General features: G+C 38.4%; 1 protein-coding gene across 6 annotated transcripts in view; it reads left to right on the forward strand.

Annotated features, from left to right (window-relative positions):
- SH3KBP1 (SH3 domain containing kinase binding protein 1) overlaps positions 1–23,909 on the forward strand; it is a 472,618-nt gene that overhangs the window by 174,931 nt on the left and 273,778 nt on the right. For all 6 annotated transcript variants that reach the window (XM_069063466.1, XM_069063459.1, XM_069063456.1 and 3 more), the window contains one exon: positions 3,437–3,560. In XM_069063466.1, the coding sequence (XP_068919567.1) occupies positions 3,437–3,560 (124 nt within the window). The remainder of the gene's footprint in view (positions 1–3,436; positions 3,561–23,909) is intronic.

The following is a 23,909-nucleotide window of genomic DNA, read 5'->3' on the forward strand; positions in this document are numbered from 1 at the left end:
GTAACTGAAAACAGTGGTGAGGATAACTTTTTAAATAGTAGATAGTGATATTGGTTAAGTCACTTCTCCCTGAGTCTCATTTCCCTTCCTGTAAAATGGGGGGGGGGGGGGAGGACAGTCTGCCTAGATGACTTTTAGGACACTTTTTAGCTCTTTTAAATTTTAGATCTATATTGGTATCTTTTGTTTTCACATCACCTAAATTTCCCACTGTATTCTTCCTCCTTTGTCTCTTCCCCTCCCAGAAAGCCATATCCTATAACAAAGGAGAAAGAAAAAGAGGAGAAAGGGGTAAAAATCAGAAAAATCAGTCAGTGCATTGGATATAATCCCAACAGTTTGTGAGGTTTTTCCACACCTGCGGACCTCTCCATCTGCAGCGAGCAGAAGGAAATGTTTTTCTTAAATCTTTACTTTGGTGCCAAGCTTGTTCTTTGTAATTTTGCAACATCCACCTTCAGTTGATTTGTGGTAGTCATTGTTTTCCATCTGTGTTGTTGTAGTCCTTGCGTATGTTGTTTTCCTGGCTCTCCAGCTCAACCTTTCTAGGACTCTACGAACTGTCTTAGTATAAAACCCAGGAATTCAACATTTCCTGATTTCCCATCCCATACTTTGTCTGCTTCAAAGAAATTCATTACCCACTTCATTTGTGGCCTTATTTTCACAAGAGGATGATGGGGTATAGAATTACCATGAGCTGAAACACTAGGGAAGAGCAGAAGGACTTTTTCTCATTGTGTGACAGAGACTCTTTAAGAGAGATGCCTTCTTTGTCCTGAAAGCTGCTGTGCACACTTTCATAATTTGTCAGTTCTTTAGTTAGTAGAGCTCTTATTATGTGTCATGCACATAAGCACTGGGTATACAAGGAAAGGCAAGAAACTCAAACAAGATAGCTGCTGCTCCCAAGGATCTCACACTGAAATGGAGGAGACATCATGCAAATAAATGAGGTAATAGAGAATCGATAGAGTGGCTGAAGGTAACCTGAAAGGAGAAGACATTGGCAGCTACCAGGGACTAGGAAAGGCTTCCCAGCAGAAGGTTGCAATTTGAACTATCTTGAAGAAAGCCAGGGAAATTAAGAGGTGGAGGTAAAGAGGCAGAGTATTGCAGGCATGCATCAGTAACAAGGCAAAGAGATGGCAGATGGAATGTAATATTGGAAGAACTATAAAGAGAGCCTTGTGGCTACATTTTATAGTTCATGGAAGGGTTAAGGTATAAGAAGGAGCCAGAGTATAAAGAACTTCAATTACCAAAAAGAATTTTGTATTAGGTCGTGGAGGTATTAATAAGGAACTATTGCTTAGCAGGAGAATGATTTGGTCAGACTTAGACTTACCTTTTGGAAAAATCACCTTGGCAGCTTGAACAGAGAATTGATTCGAGGATAGAGGGATTTGAGTCAGGGAGACCAGAAAAAATACTGTTGTAAAAATCCCTCCAAGAAGTAATGAAGGTCTTAACTGGGGGGGTGGGGATATGAATAGAGAGAAGGGACATATATGAATGACAGCATTAAAGTAGAACCAACAGTATTTGGCAATAGATTGGATATGTGGGTTGAGTGAGGAGTGGAGGATATCCGTGGGGTCGTGTGGTTGGGTGATTGGGAGCAAAGTGGTACTGTTGACAGTAACAGAGAGGTTTAGAAGACGGAAAGTTTTGGGGGGGAAATGTAATCATTTCAGTTTTAGACACATTGAGTTTGAAATGTATACGGGTTTATAAATCAATGCTGTTTGTTACTCTGTAGAATTGTGCAGTTATTTGTGCACCATACCCTAGGGTATACCTTCAACCATAAAACTCAAACTGGTAGGATGATGGGTTTGCCAGGGATTCTGGGGTCAACCTACTTGGAGCTTCATTCAACACTACTTCCTTGTGTGCTTCCCCTTAGTAAGCAGTCTGTAGTCATAATTAGGTCACAGCAAATAGATTTACTACAATGACATTTTGAGAATAGTATCTGTAAAATTTGTGGTACATTTTCCCACAAATGCACACAGGGCTAGAAACTCAGCCCTTGGAGGCATGTCTGGTTTTCTCCTTTGCTAATCATACATTGCACCTTCTGCTTTGTTCAGGAGACTTGTTCATATCTCAGAAAGGCATGGCCATAATTTTACAGATAGTTTAGCACATTGTTACTGTGTTAAAACCTCAACACCCATGATGAAATCCTGTGCCTACAACAACTAATTAGGGGAGGGGCAGGAAGTCCCCCTTCTCATCCTCTTCCTTATACTTAAAATTATATTACAGTAAATGTTTAGAATGAAGTTTTCTAAATGAGGATCTAAAAGGAGGAATAGGAGTCTATAAAGGATTAGTGAGTCTAAGTTATCTGCCGTAACAAAGGAGCACATTGTGAATATCATAAACAACAGAAAAAAGTAGATGTGACTTGCCCAGTATCTCATAGCTCGTATCTTAGGCCAGGCTGGAACTTAGGGTTTTCTCACTCCAGGTCTGGCACGCCATAAACTCTACAACCTAGATGCTTTGAATGAAGCCAGCTCAGTCATGAGGATAATCAATATTTTTTGCTTCCTTAAATTTTTTTTTTCTATATTATTTGGAATTAAGTACTGAGAGGCAGTGTGACATAATGGAGAGCAGACTGGCATTGGAGTCAGAAAGCCCTGGGTTCAAATGCTGCCTCTGCTAGTCTGACACACACAGGTTCTGTGACTATGGGCAAGTTGCTTCACCTCAGTCAGACTGTCAGAGAACTCCCTAAGACTATATATTGCAGACAGGTTGCCTGTTTGCAACACTAGAGGGAACTTTCACACTGGAAGCACTTCTACCCCTCCCCCCAAGGCTTCAAAAATTAGAAAGAACCAAGCTCTATGCTAACTAAGCTCACTTATGATTGAGAATTATTTCATCATGATTCCATGATTTAGAGCATTCTTTAATCCCATGTGGGCACCTTATGGGTTTAATAAATGGTGTGTACTCATTGGGAGATTTTAAAGCATTGACAGTCTCTTTCAGCATGACTCTGACTGGACTCAGGTTTTCCATCTTTAAAAAAGCAAAGCTATATGGTATCAGCCATTGAATAAATGGAACTGGGGTGGTGTGTTTATTTGTAAAGCACAGCCTTAGCAGATGGCCTCTGACGTTCTTTCCAGCTCCAGATCGAAGATCTTACAACCCTATGACCTGGGTCACATATCGATCACATCCTTACAATTGTCATTTTTTTTTTATTTCATAAGGCCCTCTTTCAAGTAGATAAAATAACTTGGGGGTGGGGGGAGACATTGCAAAGAACATGTGTTGGCCTCACATCTTGCAAGTTAGGGTTATTGTGGTTCAAAAGTGGAATGTTTGTTTTTGGAAAGAAGAAGCTTAAAATACTTCATGAAGCATCCTAAAATTTCAAAGCAGTCTTTTTTTTTGTTAATCCCCACAGGAGATAAAGAAGGAGATGAAGAAAGAAACTCTTTCCAGCAAGCCTCCCGAGAAACCCATGCAGGAAGTGTCCAATGGAAGCTCTTTGCTGTCTTCTGACACATTTATAAGAACCAATAAAAGAGGTATGATAAGAGTTGCTGCTTACTGTGAATCACTCAATTAACCCTGTCTTCTCAAATAGACCACTGAAGTTTTGATTGCCAAAAATTAAATAAAATGCACTTACAAAAAACCTTTTCATCATGATAGGAAAAAAAAATCAACCCAAAAGAATCTGTCTAAACTAATACTGATCTGGAGAGAATGTTCAGAGAACTTTTCTGGCGGTGGGGAGGAAGAGTGATGAAAAGAGAATCCCTTTTTCCCTCCCAAAAGCTTTTGGATTATTTGCCATATCATCTCTTTATGAAACGTCATTTGGACAGATGGGTTAACTTTAAACCAAATGTGGATACAAATTTAGTTGGATACAATATCAAAGGAGACAAAGAGCTTTATAAAATATGAAGCCTCTGAATGTTACCTAAAATAATGATTCTCTTATCGTACTAGTGCCAGAATTTTAAGTGCTATACACATTTGTGCCACTGTCAGTGGACCTCTTAGCATTATGCTGACTTTGTCCTTCCCAGTGTTATTCTTCTGAGCACTGAGGCAGCATGTGAGTGGATATATTTAGTATATAGAACATTGTTTAACATTCATTAGCAATTCTTGGCGATGAGCTTCCTATCTCTAGGGATCTTCAAGCAGAAGCTGGATCAACACTTGTTGAAAATGTGGGTAGATGGCTGTTCTCCATTTGGGTTAAGGGTTGAACCATATGGCCTGCAAGGGCTTTTGCAACCTCTTTATTTTTGCAAAGTTTTCAGTTACAAGCTTGTTGTAGTTAAGTTTCTGTTTTGTGTACCTATGTGTATATGTATGTCTGTTTGTTATTTGACTAGCTTTCTTTCAGCGATAGAAGGATATGAGAACATTCAGTAGATGCTGCCTATTTCCAATATATTATATAGCAGTGATCTGTATATATGTGCCCTTGGGTTTTTTTTTTCCTTTCAGCCTTTGCCATCATAAATCTAGTATACATTGGGTGGAGAGCACTTTTCTGTGGTCTGTCATTAGTTACAAAAGAAGTAGAAACACTGAAAGTAGCAGCTCAGAAGTCTCACACTGAGATGCAACAGGGATTTTGAACCTGGGTTCAGGAGGATTGTGAACTTGGATGGGGAAAAATTTTACATCTTTATTTTAATAAAATTGATTTCCTTTTTATTTCCTATGTTTTTATTTGAAGCAGTTAAAAACATCATGCTGAGGTCCATATATGACTGCAAACACAAAAAAAGTTAAGAACCCCTGATATAGAAGAAAAAAGTCAAGTTTACATAATGATGGGGAATAACAGCTAATCCTTCACAAAATTTAGACAGCCAAAGACTCTTCAATCGATGGCTGAGTGTTGGGCCCTCTTTTGTATACTGTTCTAGATATCAGTGTTGTATCTCTGTGTATCTTGTATCTCTCTTCCTGCTTCCCTTCCCTTCCCATCCCTACTCCCCTTTATAACCTGGTTGCTTACTCTACTCCCTTAACAACCCCCCCTCCCCCGCTCCAGCTGGCCTGGTTAGCATTTCATTTTTAGACATATTCAGAATGAATATTTGCCAGTGCTCCCTAGTTGCTAGAAGCTATAGTATTTCTATTTTGCATTTAAAAGTTTCATGCTGCAGAGTAGGAGTCTCTTGGTTGTAAAAATTAGTATTGTACTGTAAGTGGAAACCACAGACCTGCAGAAAGCATGACTCAATACAGTCTTGAGAATTGGTTTCATAATTCTAGAGGCTTGAAAAAAAATTGGATTCAGTTCTTTAAATTTAATTTAGCACCCACTCATAGTTACCAGTATGCCCTTCCCCTTTCTAGATACTCCTACATTGTTGTGTTTTTTTTTTCTAACCTGTTTCTCATGTCAGTGGGCTGAGGAAACATGTATATCTAACTAAAAGTACACTCAAGCTGTGAGACCTACAAATCCACATCTAAATCAAACAAACATTTATTAAGTACCTACTAGATGAAATTAAATCTGAATCAGTGTAAATTGAATGTGTGCAGGAGGGAATAGTTTTCTTTGCTGGGTGGTGCTGGAGTCAGGAAGGCTCAAATTTGAATGGTCTCAGATACTTAACTAGCTGAGTGGCCATAGGCAGTCATTTAACCTTTGTCTTCCTCAGTTTCCTCAGCTGTAAAAGGAGGATAGTAACAGCACCTATTTCACAGGGTTGTTGTGAGAATTAAGTGAGATCGTTTAAGTGCCTGGCCCATATGCTTTTTGTCGTTTTTGTTTGGTTGTTTCAGTCATGTTTGACTCTTTTTGACACCATTTGGCGTTTTCTTGGCAAAGATACTGGAGTGGTTTGACATTTCCTTCTCCAGGTAATTTTACAGATGAGGAAACTGAGGCAAACAGGGTGATAATCGATGCTGTATACATACTTATTTCCTTCCCCCTTCTCTGTTTCAGAAGTTCTTAATCTTTTATGTGTTGTAGACCCCTCTGGCAGTCTGGTGAAGCCTAAGGACCTCTTCTTGGAACAGTGTTTTAACTACGTAGAATAAAATACCAATCCAACTTGTTGCCAAGGCTTTGCAACATCTCTCAAATACATTCCCTTCTGTCCTATGTCACTACCACCAGTCTAGTGCAGGCCCTCATCACCTCATGTTGCAATCTAACCTTCTTGTGGATCGGCCTGCCTCAAGCGCGTCTCCTCTCAAATCCATCCTCCATTTAGCTAGTAATGTGGTTTTCCTAAAGCACAGGTCTTACTGGGTTACTCCTCTACTTAATAAACTTCAGTGGCTCCCTATTGCTTCCACGATCAAATATAAAAATAATACTAATAATATAATAATATAAAACCCTGTTTGTCATCAAAGCCACTTATAACCTAGCCCCCTCCTGCCTTTCCAGTCTTCTTATACCTTAAACCCTGGCACATACTCTTTGATCCAGTGATGCTGGCCTCCTGGCTAGTCCACAAGCATGATACCCCATCTCTTGGTTCTGGGCATTTTCTCTGTCTGTGTCCCAGGCCTGGTATGTTCTCCCTTCTCATCTCTACCTACTAACCTTCCTGGCTGCCTGTATGTCCAAACTAAAATCCCATCTTTTACAGGAAGCCTTTCCTACTCTCTCTTTATTCTAGTGCCTTCCCTCTCAATTAGTTCCTATTTATTCTGTATATCACTTATTTGTATATATTTGTTTGTGTGTTGTCTCCCCTGTTTGATTGTGATCTCCTTGGAGGCAGGGACTATATCCCCCTCTTTTTTGTATCCCTAGTGCTAAGAACAGTGCCTGGCACATAGTAGGAGCCTAATAAATGTTTATTTACTGATTACAAAGGAAATCAATTATAATGAAATAAAGGTGTCTTTTTTTCATGCAAGTTCACAGACCTCCTCCCCTTCCTCCCCACCTCCATCAATCTGTCCATGGACTTCTAGATCCAAACGTCCCAGAGGAAGAACCCTTGACATCGAAGAAAAACCGATTCCTGACACCTGTGAGTTTATATTCTGATAGGAGAGGTGAAGCATATACAAATAGTTGTAATAAAATTTACACTATGTATGTATGTGTGCAAAGAAAGGGACATGATGTAGAATAAAGAAAAGGACTTTGCACTCAGAAAATTTGGAGTCAAATGATTGCCACTGTGCTGGCCTTCACCTCTTAGCACCTCAGTTTCCTTATCTGCAAAATGAAGGTGGTTGAAATAAATGTTCCCTCTGGGGAAGGTGATCCTGTGAGGTCAGGTGGAATGACCTGAGGGGTATAAGGAAGGAGAGATCATTTCTAGCTAAGAGAAACTGGGAAAGATCATGGAGAAGGTGGTAGTGCATGTGTTGGACCTTGAAGGAAGGGAAAGGTTTCCATAGATGGCAGTATAGGGGAGATGGTTCCTGCATGGAGAACAAATGTATTGGATATACAGGGACAGTGAGGGCCGGGAAGAGGTCAGGAAATTGCTAATGATTCCATTTGGCTAAACCAAGGTTTGTTAATCTGGGGTCTAAGAATTTTTTTTTTAGCCCATTTTGATACCCGTATTTCACTGTAATTGATTTCTTTCATAATTTTACTCCTAGACATCTAGACCAATTGCTATGACATCTTTCACAAACTACCCCCAGTACTTGATTCCCAAACTTACAGTCATAAAATCATAGGATTTAAATCTAGAAGGAAGGTGCCTCTGAAATCATTGAGAGCAAGGTTTCATAGTGTGGGATTCATGAACTTGTTTTTAAAATATATTAAAATATGTTAAAATACATTTTTATACCTAATTCAATATGATTTTTTTTGTAATCCTCTGTATTTCATTTTATACATTTAAAAACGTTATTTTGAGAAGGGCACCATTGGTTTCATCAGTCTGCCCAAGAAGTCCATGACAAAAAATTAGATCAAATGAAATAATATTTGTAAGGCACTTAGCATAGTGCCTTGACCATAGTAAGTGTTTTTCTTCCCTTTCCCCTTCCATAGACCATAGAGACTTGAACAGGAATAATAGTATGAAGTAGGCTAGAAAGGTAGGTTGGAACTAGATTTGTGTAAAGTGAAATGAAGGCCCAAGGTTATTGTCTAGATATCATAGGTAAAAATATCTGAATACTTAAAGAAAAAGTGGAAGTAATTTTTCTCATGATTATTTCTATTTTCTGCTATACTCTGTAAGGAAAAAGTGTTATAGAGTAATGAATCAAGAATTGAGCCTTGAATCAGGAAAACCCGACCTCAGATACCTCCCCAGATAGGTAGCAATGGTACAATCTTCTGTGTCCCTTCTCTGAGCCTCAGTTTACTTGTCTGTAAAATAAGAAAGCTAGACTTGGTTACTAAGGTCCCTTCCAGCTGTAAGTTTTCAATCTTATGAACCTATGAACTAAAAATGGCTTCCCTCCTCTTTACAAAGATTCTCATCAAAACAACAACGAGATAGGAAGTAGAGTGTACTAGATTTCTCTTTCACTCAATGCCTACTTTTGTTTAGGACCTAACTCAGCCTGATGCTCAGTAAGACCATCCTAATTTCTTTTGGACCCTGGATTTAACGGAGACAAATAACAGTGTGCCAGTATTCCAGAGACTAAGCACATTGTGGGCCATCTGTAAATATGAAACAATTAAAAAACAATCTTTGTTCTGTTCTAGGGCTCATCACTGACTCACTGTGTCACCTGGGCCAGACATAAATCTCTAGTTGTTTGGTGACAGTTAGGGCTGAAGTGAAGCATTGTGCAGAGGGGACCAATGACTGGATTTTGTCCCTACCCCCACTAACTCAAGACTAACAGTATTCTAGCACTACTGATAATAAATCAAAGTAAGTAGATTGATTGGCCTTGTCAGACCAGATAAATAGATCATTGTGTTGAAGTCAAAAGCTACATTTTTCCCACCCAGATCAATGCAAAAGCATTTCCCTTACCCTCAACTCTTCCTACCCCTACTTCCACTAGGGTTAGAGGCTAAATGGGTGGTATTTCTCTAGGAACTAATGAACTCTTTTATCCTGCTGGTCTTAATATTTTTTGTGTATTGGGAGAATCAGAAACTCTTTGTTCTTGATGGTTTTCCCCCCCAGAGATGTATTCTCAGGAAGGATGCTTTTTTCTTTTACTGTTGTTTATATAAGATGTGGGAGAAATGACTTTTGGAGACTTTACCAGGAAAATATATATGCATTCTCATTAACTCATTTAGATGTACAGATTTGGGATCTAGCCTAGTATTTAAAATTACATTTTCGTTTGCTCCGTCATCCAGATGAGCTATGAAGTCTGCTGGAATTTAATAGAATTGGCAAAAATCCCCATTCCCCTTATTTATCAAAAAAGTAGAATTTTATAGTCAAGGTGTGCTATTTCCTTTATGTGGGCCTTGTCACTTTGACTGAATACTTGTATTAGGTTTATGAAAGAGAAATCAAAATCAGTTTCTACTCAGCTCCCAATGCTTTCACTCAGTTGTCTCTCTTGTGGAGCAAAAGATCTCCTGAATTTGAGTTAGGTTTAGCTGGCACCTCTGTTCAGTTGTGGCAGTACTTTTTTGGTGTGACAAACCGTGACAGTCAATGCATTACCTAACTTTTTTACTTGGAAGATGATAGAGATAGATAGAAGACCTAAAGATGTCCTGGAGTTGCCATATTTTGTGGTAGTTAGAAATAAAGGAAGTGTGAATAAATGTCTACCATTGTTATAAAAAAAAAAAAAAACCAATAGCTTTGGTGACAGATTAGTTTTAATTTTCTGCTTTAACACAATGCAAATTTCTTCAGTGTTTGTTTAGGGGTAGATTTAAACCAGGAGAATTTAGATCTGGGTCTACATTGAAATGGATAGTGAGCAAGTATCCACAGTTGGCTAAGCAGACATAAATTTTATATCCTGGTCATTAAGAAGCTGGGGGGGGGAGGGGGAGGAAGGCACACGTGTAATGGGAATGTAAATTTGAAGATCTTCCCTGCCCCTAGGCTAAAGTGCACCTGGAACCTGGGGTGGGAGGCTTGTTTTTCAGTAGATACTTTTTGATTGGCCAGTGGGTCCAAAAGGTTGTTACATTCTCTGAGCCAAGAGAAGGCTATATAAGCCCTGATGTGTAGTTTTGTTTTGGGGCTCACTTTGAGAAGTGTTCTGTGATTTGATCTGGATTCTGGGAAGCCATTGTCCAGCGGGGGGCACCCCCCCCCACTTTGAAACCCAGATGTTGTTTGGTATGGATGTAATGGTTGGACAGTTTGGAAATCTGTCTACTTGATCTGTTTCTGTCTTGATAATTCTGTCTGTATATTCTGAAGTTCGGGGTGCTGACCTCTTTCCCCTGAACTAGGTAAACGATACATGTTTGACTGATTAAAGTAAGCTTGTTAACCCATTTTGAGTTGCTTTCCTTTATCAAAGCAGATCCAAGAACCTGTATTGGCAGCCACCCTGAGGACGCTTGGGGTGCTTGCTGCTACAGCGGGGGAAGGAAAGGGGGGGACTGTTGGGTCTCTGCAGACACCTGGATCATTTCTAGTGCTGTGACTGAGGATCACAGGGAAGGAGAGAGCATCTTGCTGAAAATAAACCTTTATCCCAAGAAATACAAGTTGATTTTTTTCCCCCATTTTTTGTTTTGTACAATAGCCACCATATTCCAGAAGGTTATTCTAAACTTCAATATGGAACAGATCCAAGCCAGAAAATCTGGACTCTCCCATAATATTACACAGATCCTTAAGTAGAGCCAAATGTCATCCTTATTCATCAGTCAGTGACGCATTTTCTCTTACTTCTGAGGAAGATTTATTTTCCTTTTTGTCTGCTTGTAAACCAATAAAAGAAAACGATGATCGTTTCAGTCTGGGAAAATTGATATCTGGGGAAGCATGTTTGTTTTGTTTTTTTCCAAAATGGATTCAGTTAACTGATGTTGATAAAATGTATGTTGAAGGCTAATGTATATGTTTAATAATATTTTCATTCAATTCTTCTATTTATAAACCAACATGTGAAGTATGCGTGTAGTATTTCCTTACTTTTTAATTTTTAATTGAAAATATTTTCATTAAGAATAAAAAGTTTTATATCTAGTCTTAGAGCAGTTAAATATTTTTAAGAATACATTTATATCTTTTATTTTTATATCTTTGTATCTCTCCCCTCTCTCTTTCCCAGAGACCCATTCCTTAAAACAAAAATTTTAAAAGGGCAAAACAAAAATAGATCAGCACAACTAACCAAGATATCGAAGAATTCTGATATTATGTAGTGTTCTACAGTCACTGTCTTCCACCTCTGCAAAGGAATAGGGGTGAAGAAAGTACCTTTTCATATCTCCTCTTTGAGACTGGTCTCCATTATAATTTCATAGCATTCACTTTTGATCATTTTGGTTTTGTTTGTTTGTTTCATCATGATAATTGGCAGTATTGCTTCCCTGCTTTTGCTTACTTCGCTTTTCATCCATTCATATAACTTTTACTGTACTTCTTTATATTCATCATTTCTTATAACACAATAATTCTCCATTATGTTCACAGATTACAACTTGGTTAGCTATTCCTGAGCAGATGGGCACCTAGTTTGTTTCCAGTTCTTTTAAAGTAGTTAAATCTTAGATGATATACTTTGCATATATTTGTTTAGAAAGTGACTGTTAGATTTCTAAACATTTGTTTTGATTAAGAATGTAAATATCAGCCCAAAGGGCTACAAAACTGCATATCCTTTGACCAAGCAATACCACTACTAGGTCTGTATCCCAAATAGATCAAAGGAAAATAACCTATTTGTACAAAAATATTTATAGCAGTTCTTTTTGTTGTGGCAAAGAATTGGAAATTGCAGGGATGCCCATCAGTTGGGGAATGGCTGAACAAGTTGTAGTGTATGGTTGTGATAGAATCCTATTGTACTATGAGAAATGACAAGGAATGGTTTCAGAAAAACCTGGGAGGATTTATATGAACTGGTGCAGAATGAAGTGAACAGAACCAGAACATTGTAGACAGTAACAACAATATTGTAAAGATAATCAGCTGTGAAAGACTTAGCTACTCTGCTCATTACAGTGATCCAAGAGAGTTCCAAAGGATTCAGGATGTAGAATGCTATCTGCCTCCAGAGAGTACTGATGAACTCTGAGAACAAATTGAAGCATAATTTTTTTCACTTTATTTTTCTTGCATTTTTTTGGCAGCATGGCTACTATAAAAATATGTTCTGCATGATTTTACATATTAATGAGTATCATATTACTTGCCTTCTTAATAGGTGGGGAAAAAGACTAGGGGGAAGGAACAAATTTGAATCTCAAAAAAATGTCAAAAAATAAGGAAAAGTTTAAAAAAGAAATATAAGTAGAGTTAATACTGAAAAAGCAAAGGTTTTTTTTTTTAACAGTTTGACAGTTAAATACAACATATCTCCTGATATTTTGTTTTACTTTTCTTGAAAGGGAGTATTGAGGACTTAAACAGAAACTGATCCAGTACTAAGTTGCCTAATCCACACAATCTAAATAAAAAAATTGTTATTCTCTTCTCTAAGAGTTCATTTTGTCCTGACTTGCACTCTGGTCTAAGCTGATGAGTTTGAATTTCACTAGTAACATTATTGATGTGGCAAGTTAAATATCTAAGGCTGTGGTAGATACTCATTGGTCTGTGTCAAGGACAAAGTTTTGTTTCAGGCATCTAATTTCTTCTTACCTGTTGATTTTTGGATCTGTAACCATATATTTTATGTTGAAAAGGAGTCCTATGCCTTCCTCTACCCCTTATATTTTGAGTGATGATGTTTCTTCTTTTTTTTTCCCCTTTGGTGGTTACTTTGGTGTCACTTAAAAAATAAAACATTTTTCCTTGCCTTTTATGGTGACTCATGGAATGATACTTGTTTTCTTCGATCATCGTGAATGTGAACCTACTGCTTGAGTTTCTTGTTGGTTTTATGTTTCCTTGTTTTTATTTCTAGTTTATCATGAATTCAGTGTTTGGTAAGTCTTGTATTTTACCCTTTTCATCCTTTGCATTTATTATTATTGTAATTATGTGCTCTTTGAAATGAAATGTTTTGTGGTCATTTTATTGGCTATTCTGCTAACTTACTATTTTTGTGTAGGTAGATAATCAGCTTTTATTATTGTCATTTAAGAATCACTGTGCTTTTCCTATGTACCAGCCTAAGCATCCTTTTAGGGATTCTTGCAAGACCAAATAGTTGCTTTTAATATATTATTTAAAATAGATGGTGATCTGTTATCTCAAGTGAGACTTCATCTTTAGTAGGCTAATTCATTCATAGTAATGGTGATTTTATTATTAATAATAAAATAAATTTGAAATACAGTCATAATAAATGTATGTTTAATGAAATTGTATACTTTTTCCCATCTCATCCAGGCGGGGCAGTGATTTAATGGTTGGACAAATTTAATAAACATGTATCTTGTTATGATACTTATTGAAAGGTAGGCATTACAGGTAGGATGCAAAGATAGAAATAAAAGTCCCTGATCTCAAAGAGAAAATAATCTATTAGGGTAAAGGGCAGGGAGAATATACACACAAGTATGATACAGGAGTGATGTCTCATCCTGTGCTCTGCTGCCAAGGTGATGGGTCAAAGGAGAAAACCAATGAAATATTCTGGTAATGTTTGAGGGACAATAGGACATTATCATATAGGGGTATTAGAGAAGTCTACATGGGGGAGGTGACATGTAGGCTGAACTGTAAAGGAGGAGGAGGCATCTGAAAGTCTGAAATGGGGAGCAAAAGCAATTCAGGCCTGGAGGATGGTCCGTATGTTTGCTTGGAAGGTAGGAGTTAGCATATTGAATTTTAGAAGCCAAAATCAAATTTGGTATGTGTGTAGTATCCGTGAATAGGAGCTATGTAAAGTAAGGTAGATTGGTACTCAGTTATGGGATGGGGGGGGTCTCACATGCCAAACAACTAAAGGGTTTGTCTTTTAGCCTAGAGATTAATACCATGTTTCCCCGATAATAAGACACTGTCTTATTTTTTTGGACAGAAAAACACCAGAGGGCTTATTTTCAGGGGAGGGCTTATTTTAATGAACATTGACAGCAATTTTAGTAAACAGGTAAATGTGAACAAAAAAATGTACCTTTATTCAATAAGCAAATCACTGGGGAAGAACAGGAAGACGTGCTCACTGCTGCAGCTCTGATTGGATGCAGCTCGGAGCGCGGCGTGTGTTTCACTGGGTGGGGGGGGAGGACAGGGGGACGGTGCATACAGAGGGTACCGTAATGTAGCATGTAGCACAGGGGATCACCTTCACTACAGTAGCACTCTCAATAGGGCTTATTTTTGGGGGAGGGCTTATTTTAGAGGAATCTTACACAGTAAGGGGAGGGCTTATTTTTGGGATAGGTCTTATTATCGGGGAAACACGGTAATAAGGATGGTTTTGAGTAGGGGTGTGACAAGATCAGATCTATGTCTTAGGAAGACTATTTTGGCAGCTGCATGAGAGTAGATTGGAGAGAGACTCTAGGAAGGGGAACTGATTATAATTGTCCAGAGAGGGCAAATGATGGTTGTCTGAGTGGAGAGAAGGGAATGATTCCAATGATTCTGTGGATATAGAACTGAGCCACTGATTGTACCTTGTGGGGGGAAAGGGAGGTGAGGATAAGGAAGAGAGGAACTTCACAAGTGACTCCCAAGGTTTCCCATTTGGGTGACTAGAAAGATGATGGAGTCCTCAAGGTTCTCCTTTAGAAGTCAGATTTAATTTTGGACTTAAATTCTGTCTCTGCTACTGATCTCTGTGACCTTGGCTAAGTCACTGATTCTCACTGGGCTTCATTTTCCTGGAATCACTTTTTGAGCTAAATCTATGACCCTATGATCACTTAAGATAGGGGCAGGATACTGAAGTCTGTTTTTCACTAGAATGATAATAATAGGGGTAGCTAGGTTGGCACAGTGAATAGAGCACCTCCCTGGAGGCAGGAGGACCTGAATTCAAGTCTGGCCTCAGACACTTAACACTTACTAGTTGTGTGACCTTGGGCAAGTCATTTAACTCCAATTGCCCTGCCTTCCTCCCTCCAAAAAGACAAAAATAATAACAACAGCACCAACAATAATAATAATATAATAATAACAGCTAGAATTCATATAGTGCTTTAAGATTTGTTTGCAAACCTTATTTAAAAAAAAAAAATATATATATATATATATATATATATATATATATATATATATATAATCTTACTTGAGCCTTACAACAACCCTGGGAAGGAAGTACTTTACAGATTTTGCAGATTAAGGAAACTGAAGCAACTAAACGTTAAATGACCTCTGTGATCACATAGCAGTAAGTATCTGAGGCAGAAGTCAGACTTTAAAAAGGTATGAGGTGTAGTTTCTTGTGTATTGGTGGGAGTAAAAAAGAGCATATCTGTATGGATATATGTATATAATATTCCCTTTCTTATCCTTCTCTATGGTATAATGGAAAAAAAAATATTGGCTCTACTGTAGAAAGACCTGGGTTTCAATCCCTCCTATTTCTGTTAAAAAGCACTGCCATCCTTCTAGTCTCCCAGGCTTGTAGCCTCATGATTCTGAAGTCCTCACTTACCCTCACCTCATACATCCAGTCAGTTGTCAAAGATCTCCATTTCTACCTTTATCCCATCTCACAACTGGCCCCTTCTTACTTTTCACATAGCTGCCACCTTCATTCATTTCCTCATCACCCCCCATTAGCTTATTGCAATAGCTTTCTAATGAGTCTCCCTGCTTCTTCAGTCCATCCTGTGCTCTGTTGCCGAGGGGATATTCCCCAAGCATAATTCTGACCATGTCAGCCCTCTGCCCAGTCAATTCTGGTTGCTTCATTGCCTCTAGGTTAAAATAGAAACTCCTCTGTATTAACTAAACTGTATAATCTTTGCCCCCAAACCTTCCTCTCTTCCTAACTTTGCTATCTCAAGGGTGCTAATAAATTCTATTTGGTGGACTGATGCTGCTCCCAGTGGTCCTGGCTCACAGCCCAGGTTTCATCCTTGACTCCTCTCTTTCTCTGTCTCACTCTTCATATCCATCTGTTGCTACGAAATCTACCTTTCAAAACTCTTTCTTATGCATATGCCCTTTTCTCCTCTGATGCTGGCTCCCTCCATAGTTTAGGCTCTCATCCCCTTCCACTTACAATCCTGTAATAGCCCTGCTAGTGTCTTCCCGGCTTCCAATCTCTTCCCACCTGTGTCCATTCTCCACTCAGCCGTCAAAGTGACCTTTTCAAAGTGTAGGTCTAACAGTATTACCACTGCTCCTCCTTGCTTCCCATTCTATATACCCCACTGGCTTGCTGTTGCCTCAAGATAAAATACAAAATACTCTAGTATTTGAAGCCCTTCATAAGCTCACTTCTCTTGCCCACCTACCATTTCCATCCTTCTACCTTCTTCTCCTCCATGTGTGATACTCAGTGACTCTGGCTTTCTTGTTGTGCCTCCAACAAGACATACCATCTCATTTTCACCCATAAGTCCTCAGGCGTAGAACGCTCCCTCTCATGTCCACCTCCTGACTGCCCTAGCTTCCTTCAGGTCTCAGCTAAAATTTACCTTCTGTGAGAAGCTTTTCTCATCTCCCCTAATGCGAGTGATTTCCCTCTGAGTTTGTCTCTAATTTTCTCTATATATATCTTGTTCATATGTGGTTGTTTTTGCATAGTCTCACTCATTAAATTGTGATCTCCGTGAGGATTTGCACTTCTTTGTATATTTGAAGTGCTCAGCGCAGTGCACAGCTTGCACTTTGTGATTAATAAATTCTGCCTGATTTATTAACCCTATTTAGATTTTTGTTTTTTTATTTGTGCTTTTTGGAGGGCAATTGGGGTTAAGTGACTTGCCCAAGGTCACATGGCTAGTAAGTGTGTCAAGTATCTGAGACTGGATTTGAAGTCTGGTCCTCCTGACTCCAGGGCCAGTGCTCTATTCACTATGCCACCTAGTCGCCCCCCTGTTTAGCTTTTTAAACCCTTCATAACCTTATCCCAACCTCTTTCCAGCTTTACTGAACCTTATTACCCTTTCTGCACTCTGTGATTCCACTAAACTGGCCTTCTCACTGTTCCTTACCCACAACACTCCCATCCATCCCCCATGCCTGGGATTCACTTATCTCCCTGAGTTCAAATCTGGCCTCAGACACTTACTAGCTGTGTGACCCTGGACAAGTCACTTAACACTGCCTCAGTTTCCTCATCTGTAAAATGAACTGGAGAAGGAAATGGCAAACTCCAGTATCTTTGCCAATAAAATCCCAAATGGGGTCATGAAGAGTCAGACACAACTAAAACAGCAAATTTATTTGGTTTTCATCAGTGGACTTGCTGTCTTCCTCATCTTAGCATGAAAGCTCCTTGTGCACAGGGATTGTTTTATTCCTTGTATTTGTGTCACAGTGGCTAGCACAGTCCCAGCATATGTGTTTAATTAAATCTTGTTAAGTGATTAGCTCTTTGGGAAGATGTTAGGAAAACTTTATCTCATGCTTGTCTTTTTTTTTCTTGTAGAATCAAAACTACCAAAGCTATTAATAGCTAACTTAAGGTTTGCAAAGCATTTTACAAATATTGTTTTATTTGATCCACACACTAACACAGTAGAGGAGGTGCATTATTTTCCCATTTTACAGTGGAAGAAATTGGAGTGGAGAGACATACCCAGGGTTACACAAGTAGCCAGTAAAGCTGGTGACAGAAAGTATCACCTCTCCACTACCTATCTTTCTTGCTTTAATTTTGCTTGCATCTTTCCTGAGGGGGAGGGAAGGAGGAAAAAAGAGAAGGAAGAAGAGGTAAAGGTGGCATCTTTAAATGTCCTTTGGATTCAGAGAAAGGAAGATTGTGGTTTAGTAAGTAAAAATGTTATAAGAGGGGAGGCTTGGTGGTGCAATGAATATAGCACTGGCCCTGGAGTCAGGAGGACCTGAGTTCAAATTTGGCCTCAGACATTTAACATTTACTAGCTATGTGACCTTGGACAAGTCACTAAACCCCAATTGCCCTGCCTTCCCCCCTGCCTCTCTGTCTCTGTCTCTCTCTGTCTCTGTCTCTGTCTCTCTCTGTCCCTGTCTCTCTCTCTCTCTGTCTCTCTCTCTCTCTGTCTCTCTCTCTCTATATATATATATGTGTGTGTGTGTGTGTGTGTGTGTGTGTGTGCGCGTGTTTTAAGAAATGCAAGCAGAATACATCAACAAAAGGTGGAGTAATTAAAGAAAGGCTTATCCAAACAATATCTGTCTACTTTATCCACAAAAAACATTAAAATGGATCCTACATTAACAGATCAAGTTTTATTTTAAATAATTTATATAGATATACAGTATTTGTACTTTCTCCAAAGGGCTCACTTTTAAGTAGAATATTCTCTCCATTGATGCAGATTGCAACCCTTCCATGCTTTATGCTTCTGTGTGATTTTTATCCATGCAATCCAGCTCTCTATCCACCATGCCTCACACTATCTGGTCTTTCCTTTTACAGTGGCTTCCATTAGTGCTCTTGCATGGGAAAATCTTTCTGAAAGCTGATTTCACTAAGCATTTATTAGATAGCCTGACTACCTAATTATTCTGTTGTGTGGATTTTGTCTTTATTGTTAGGTTTGTTATCTGTGTGGGGTGGTGTCAGACATTTTTTGCTGTTATTCTCCTCTTACAATTTTTTCTAATGGGTATTATGGCTAGATTTTATGCTCGTGGTTGTGGTGGGACTGTTTGCTTTTGTTTGATGTTGCACAGTGTTAAATAATGAAAAAATTGACCATGAGAACAAAGGAAGTATTATCTGCTTTCTCTTTCTATTCATTGGCTGTTTGAAATAGAGGAGATCTGGGATTTGTTTTGTTAAAACATGCCATCTTTTCAAATTTCCTAGTGAAGAAAGAAATATGAATCATAATTGGCCTTTTAAATTAGGGATTTCTGAGCTTGTGATCAAACTTTGCTGATTCCTATGAGTTTCAAAATCACCTTGGGTTTTTATCTGAACAGCTTCCTCTTAGGCATTAAAAAATGTTTTAAAATTGTATTGAGACTTCTCTTTTATCTCTAAGAAGGTATAAAGAGGGCCAGAAGGAAAGGGGAGAGGAAGAGGGTCGTATTCCCTATAACTGGAATGCCCCAGAGAAGAAAATAGACAAAATTTAGGTGACCCAAGAGCAGAAGGATTATGAATTTAAAAGATACATCTAAAACATACCTATATGCACAATTTTTTTTTAAAAGCAATCGGGGTTAAGTAACTTGCTCAAGGTTATATGGCCAGTTATTTCTGGGTGTGGTACTGAGTATCTGAGCCCAGATTTGATCCAGGTCATCCCAACACTGGAGCCAGTGCTCTTACTCGCTGAGCCACCTGGCTGCCCCTAAGAAATTGGGGTTGAGTAACTTGCTCAAGGTTACACGGCCAGGTGTTTCTGGGTGCGTGCTAAGTGTCTGAGCCCGGGATTCAATCTCCAGGTCTTCTCAACACTGGAGCCGGTGCTCTTACTCGCTGTGCTACCTGGCCGCCCCTATATGCACAAATTTGAGGATTTACTATTTATTGGAAGCACTGCTGCTTTTTTTCCTTTGCGTTTCTGTTTTCAGAATGGCAAAGACCATCTAATCAATGGCTATATATCTGATATGCTTTGAAGGTAGCTGCATACCAGAGCTAGTAAGAATTTATGGTAGACAGTAAAGAACATTAGTCCCATTCATTTTGTTATCTGTGCAGTACCAAGTAGTACTGTATGTCTAGACTGGTAAGGGTGGTAGGGAAAAAACATTTATAAAGGGCTAAAAAATATTTGGAGAGTGAGATGTAGGGATTAAGTTCTAGTAAATGAATATTTTTCTAAAAGGTAGATATTTAACAGTTTCTGTTTGTTTTGACTGGATAGCATAACAAATTCATAGATATTTATGATATACCTTGATGACTGGGAACTATAAATCTGTTTTTCCTACTCTTTGGTTCTTTTGTTTTTAAACTTTTTGAGTTGTGGGGCCCATTTTCAAACATCTTGTTTGAGCAAGTAAGGATCTGTATGCCACCTTCTCCTCCTGACATCCACCTGAAAGAGAAAAATCATGGTTTTTATGGATCTAGTCTGTGGGACTGGGGTGGGCAGCTCTCTGATTCAGCCCTTCTTCCCCACAATTCCCTTTCTTCCTTCTTCCTATTTCTGTGGAACATGCACAAATACTTTGTCTTTTATTTCCTCCTTTCTTCTTAATTCACATAGAGCATGATGCACGTGTTGGAACAAAGAACTAAGCTTTATGGTGTAGTTTATACTATTTGTACTTGTGTACAAAATGTATGATTTGATCCTCAGATGTATTATAAGCAAATTCTGTCACACATCCCAAGAACAATGAATTTCAGCAGTATATGTTATAAACTATTTGCAAAAAGTGAAAAAAATGAAAAAGATCTTACCAAATCCCTTTTATGACACAAAGATGGTCTTGATACCTAAACCAGGAAGAAATAAAGAGAATTATAGACTAATATACTTTTAATTAGCATTGATGCAAAAAGTTTAAATACAGTGTTAACAAAGTGGCTATAGTAACATGTTTTAAAAATAATATTCATTATGGCCACATTTGATTGCTTTTTTTATCCAGCAGTGTAAGGTTGCTTCAATATTAAGAAAACCATAAACAATAATAGAACATGTTAAAAACAAAATTATGTGCCTATAGATAAGTGAAAAGTTTTAGAAAAGATATAGTATCTTTTTAAGTTAAAAACATTAAATTAAAAGCATAAGAATTAATGAACCCTTTATATGGTAGATAGTAACTATCTAAAATTACAAGTCAGCATTATAAATAATAGAGCATGCTTTCCAGTAAGATCAGGAATAAAGAAAAGATGTTCTAGTGGCACCACTATTACCTGAAGTAGTTCTAGAAATGCTAACTCTAGCAGTTAGAAAATAAAACACAATTGGAAGAAGAACCAGAAAAAAAGTATTGCTTTTTGCAATTGATATGATGGTTTATTTAGAGAGCCCTAAAGAATGAACTAAGAATTAATTGAAAAAATAACTTCAATAAATGTAGCAGGATATAAACAGTGATTCCTGGAGAATAATGATGGAGTATATTTCCTACTTATTGACAGGTGATGGTCTTAAGGTTCAGACTGAGCTATAAATTTTTGGACATGTCCACATGTGGCTCTGTTTGTCTTGACTATGTCACTTTGTTATAAGGGAGAAGTTTTTGTTTTTTGTTTTTATTGGCTGGGGAGATGAAGGGGGGAAGGGCCAGGAAGGAGAGTGAGCTAGTGATAGTAATGCCAAAAAATGAGAAGGAAAAGAGGAACAATGAAGAATTTAAGAACAATGCACAAAAGAGAACAGAAAGGAGGTTCAGAGTAAAACGAAGATAAGCTGGACTACTTTGCAACTAATATGCTATATACTTCATAAAATAAAAAGTAAGCTGTATGCCACAAAGATTCATGGTTTTATATATAACCCTTTCCCCCCCAATTTTTCTTAGCATGTGGAAATATTCACATCTTTGTCAAGTTCAGGATAACAAAATGGAAAAAAATTTTTTTTTAAGTAATGCAGAATAGTTGTATCTTCAAGAACAGGTCATGACAGATTAACCTTACTTCTTGTCTTGACAGGTTTACAGGGTGATAAATCAGGGATTGCTGTAACTATAGTTTACCTTGATTTCAGAAAAGCATTTGCCAGAGGTTCAGATGCCATCCTTTTCTACAAGATGGAAAGATGAGGACTTGGCAACAATACAGTTAGGTTGACTAAAAATATTAGACTAGATTGAAATAATATTTATTAATGGTTTCATATTAATGTGAATGACAGACTCTAGTAGAATCCCCTAGAGATAAGCCTTTGGCACTGTGATATTTGACATTTTTAAATGACTTGGATGAGGGTACACATTTCAGGTTTATCAAAATAACCACTGACAAAAAGGCTAAGTAGTATAGCTTACATATTCAGTGACAGTGTCAAGCTCCAAGAATATCTTTATAGGCTAGCATGACTGACTGAATTTAATCACCTGAAATTTACAAAGACAAATGCAAAATCTGACACTTGGGTTCAAGAAATCAATCAATCTCACAAGTCCAGGGTAGAAGAGACTTAATTGGACCATTAGTCCATTTGAAAAAGAGGTAGGTGTTTTATTGGACCATACAGCTCAGTATGAGTGAGCAGTGTGAAACTGGCTACCCAGGAAATTAATGTTGTCTATGCATTGTGCCCAGAACGTGGAGGTGGTGATGGTCCAGTTGCCATACTTAGTCTGTGTTGGGACTGTTATGTTCAGTTCTGAGTATCATATTTTGGGAAGGACACAGATGAGTTAGAAAGCATCCAAGGGAAAATGACCCTTGCCATTAGGCTGTACGATCAAGTTGAAGGAATTGAGCATTTTTACACTTAAAGTGGATTATGACATATCTATTTTTAACTATTTTAAAATATGTTGCATAGAAGAAGGTTTAGATTTCTTCTGCTTGGCCTTGTAGGGCAGAATTAAGAGCAGTGGGTGGAAGTTTCAGAGAGGAAGATTTATCAGTTTGACATCCAAAAGAGAATTAATTCTATTTCTCCCTAAATCTTTCCCTCTAAATGTCTTTAATTCTGCCTGATGTTATTCAGTAGTTTCAGTCGTGTCCAATTCTTCATGACCCCATTTGGGGTTTTCTTGGCAAAGAAACTGGAACAGTTTGCCATTTTCTTCTCTAGCTCATTTTATAGATGAGAAAACTGAGGCAAATAGAGTTAAGTGACTTTTCCAGAATCACATACCTAGTAAGTATGTAAGGCTGAATTTGAACTCAGGTCTTCCTGATTCCATGCCCTGCCGGGGCCTTGAAATAACTGCAAGGAGCCTGTAGTTAGAGGATTCACAACAGGAGCCCTGACTGATAGAGAAGTTTTCTGTGGTTTGTAGGCATGGAGTGCTGGAGATAGCTCTAATTGGATTAAGTTTTCAGAGTGAGCATTTGTATCACCTCAGAAATCACTACAAATCAGGGTATGATTCACTGTTTTGTTGATTATCTAAATTTAAGGAAGTGCTGATTGAGCAGATTAAACTTAAAAGTGTGAGCAAATATTCCCCCTCTGCCCAGTTTACCAGCATACCCCTGCATTGCTGCATAACAGGGGTGGGCAAACTGCAGCCCACCATCCAAATCCCATTTCTTATTTCCTTCCTTTTTTTGTATGACCCATTCCAGGAACAAGCAATGGTTTTCCCGCTAGTGGGAGAGCCATACAGAAGCAGGGGGCAGGCTGGATTTGACCCTTGGGCAGTGGTTTGTTGGCCCCTGCCTATCCATAAATATTGCTTGGGCTCAGCAGAAATGCAGTAGAAGGCCCAGAGAATGAAGCTGTCACCAGCCTGGAGGCCAGTAATGGGAATGATAAGAATAATAACTGGAATTTGTACTACATTAAGGTTTGTAAAGTTCATTACCACCATGATCTCATTTGAGCCCCACAGAATCCCTGCCACTGTGCCAGCTCCAACTTGCGGATGGCTTTCAGTGGTGCTACATGAAGCCGCCTTGTTTTGTGGAAAGAGCACAGGAGAGGGAGTCCGGAGATCTGTCTTTCTTCTAGCTCTCCTTTTTCCAGGCAATAACAAGCTTTGTGACCTGACCTCTGGGGCTCAGTTTCTTCATTTAAAATAAAGGGGCTATTAAATTTGCAAAGTGATTTGCATATATAATTTTATTTGAGCCTTGAAACCGCCCTGGAAATTAGGTACAGTTATTGTTATTCTGATTTTTGCATAGAAGGTAGATACTCAGGGGTGGGGAACCTGGGGCCTTGAGGCCACATGTGACCCTCTAGG

The sequence above is a fragment of the Petaurus breviceps genome, unplaced genomic scaffold, assembly GCF_028583685.1.
Source record: "Petaurus breviceps papuanus isolate PSGF00001 unplaced genomic scaffold, PetGlider_PUasm1.0 90574, whole genome shotgun sequence".
In the NCBI taxonomy this organism is placed as follows: Eukaryota; Metazoa; Chordata; class Mammalia; order Diprotodontia; family Petauridae; genus Petaurus; species Petaurus breviceps.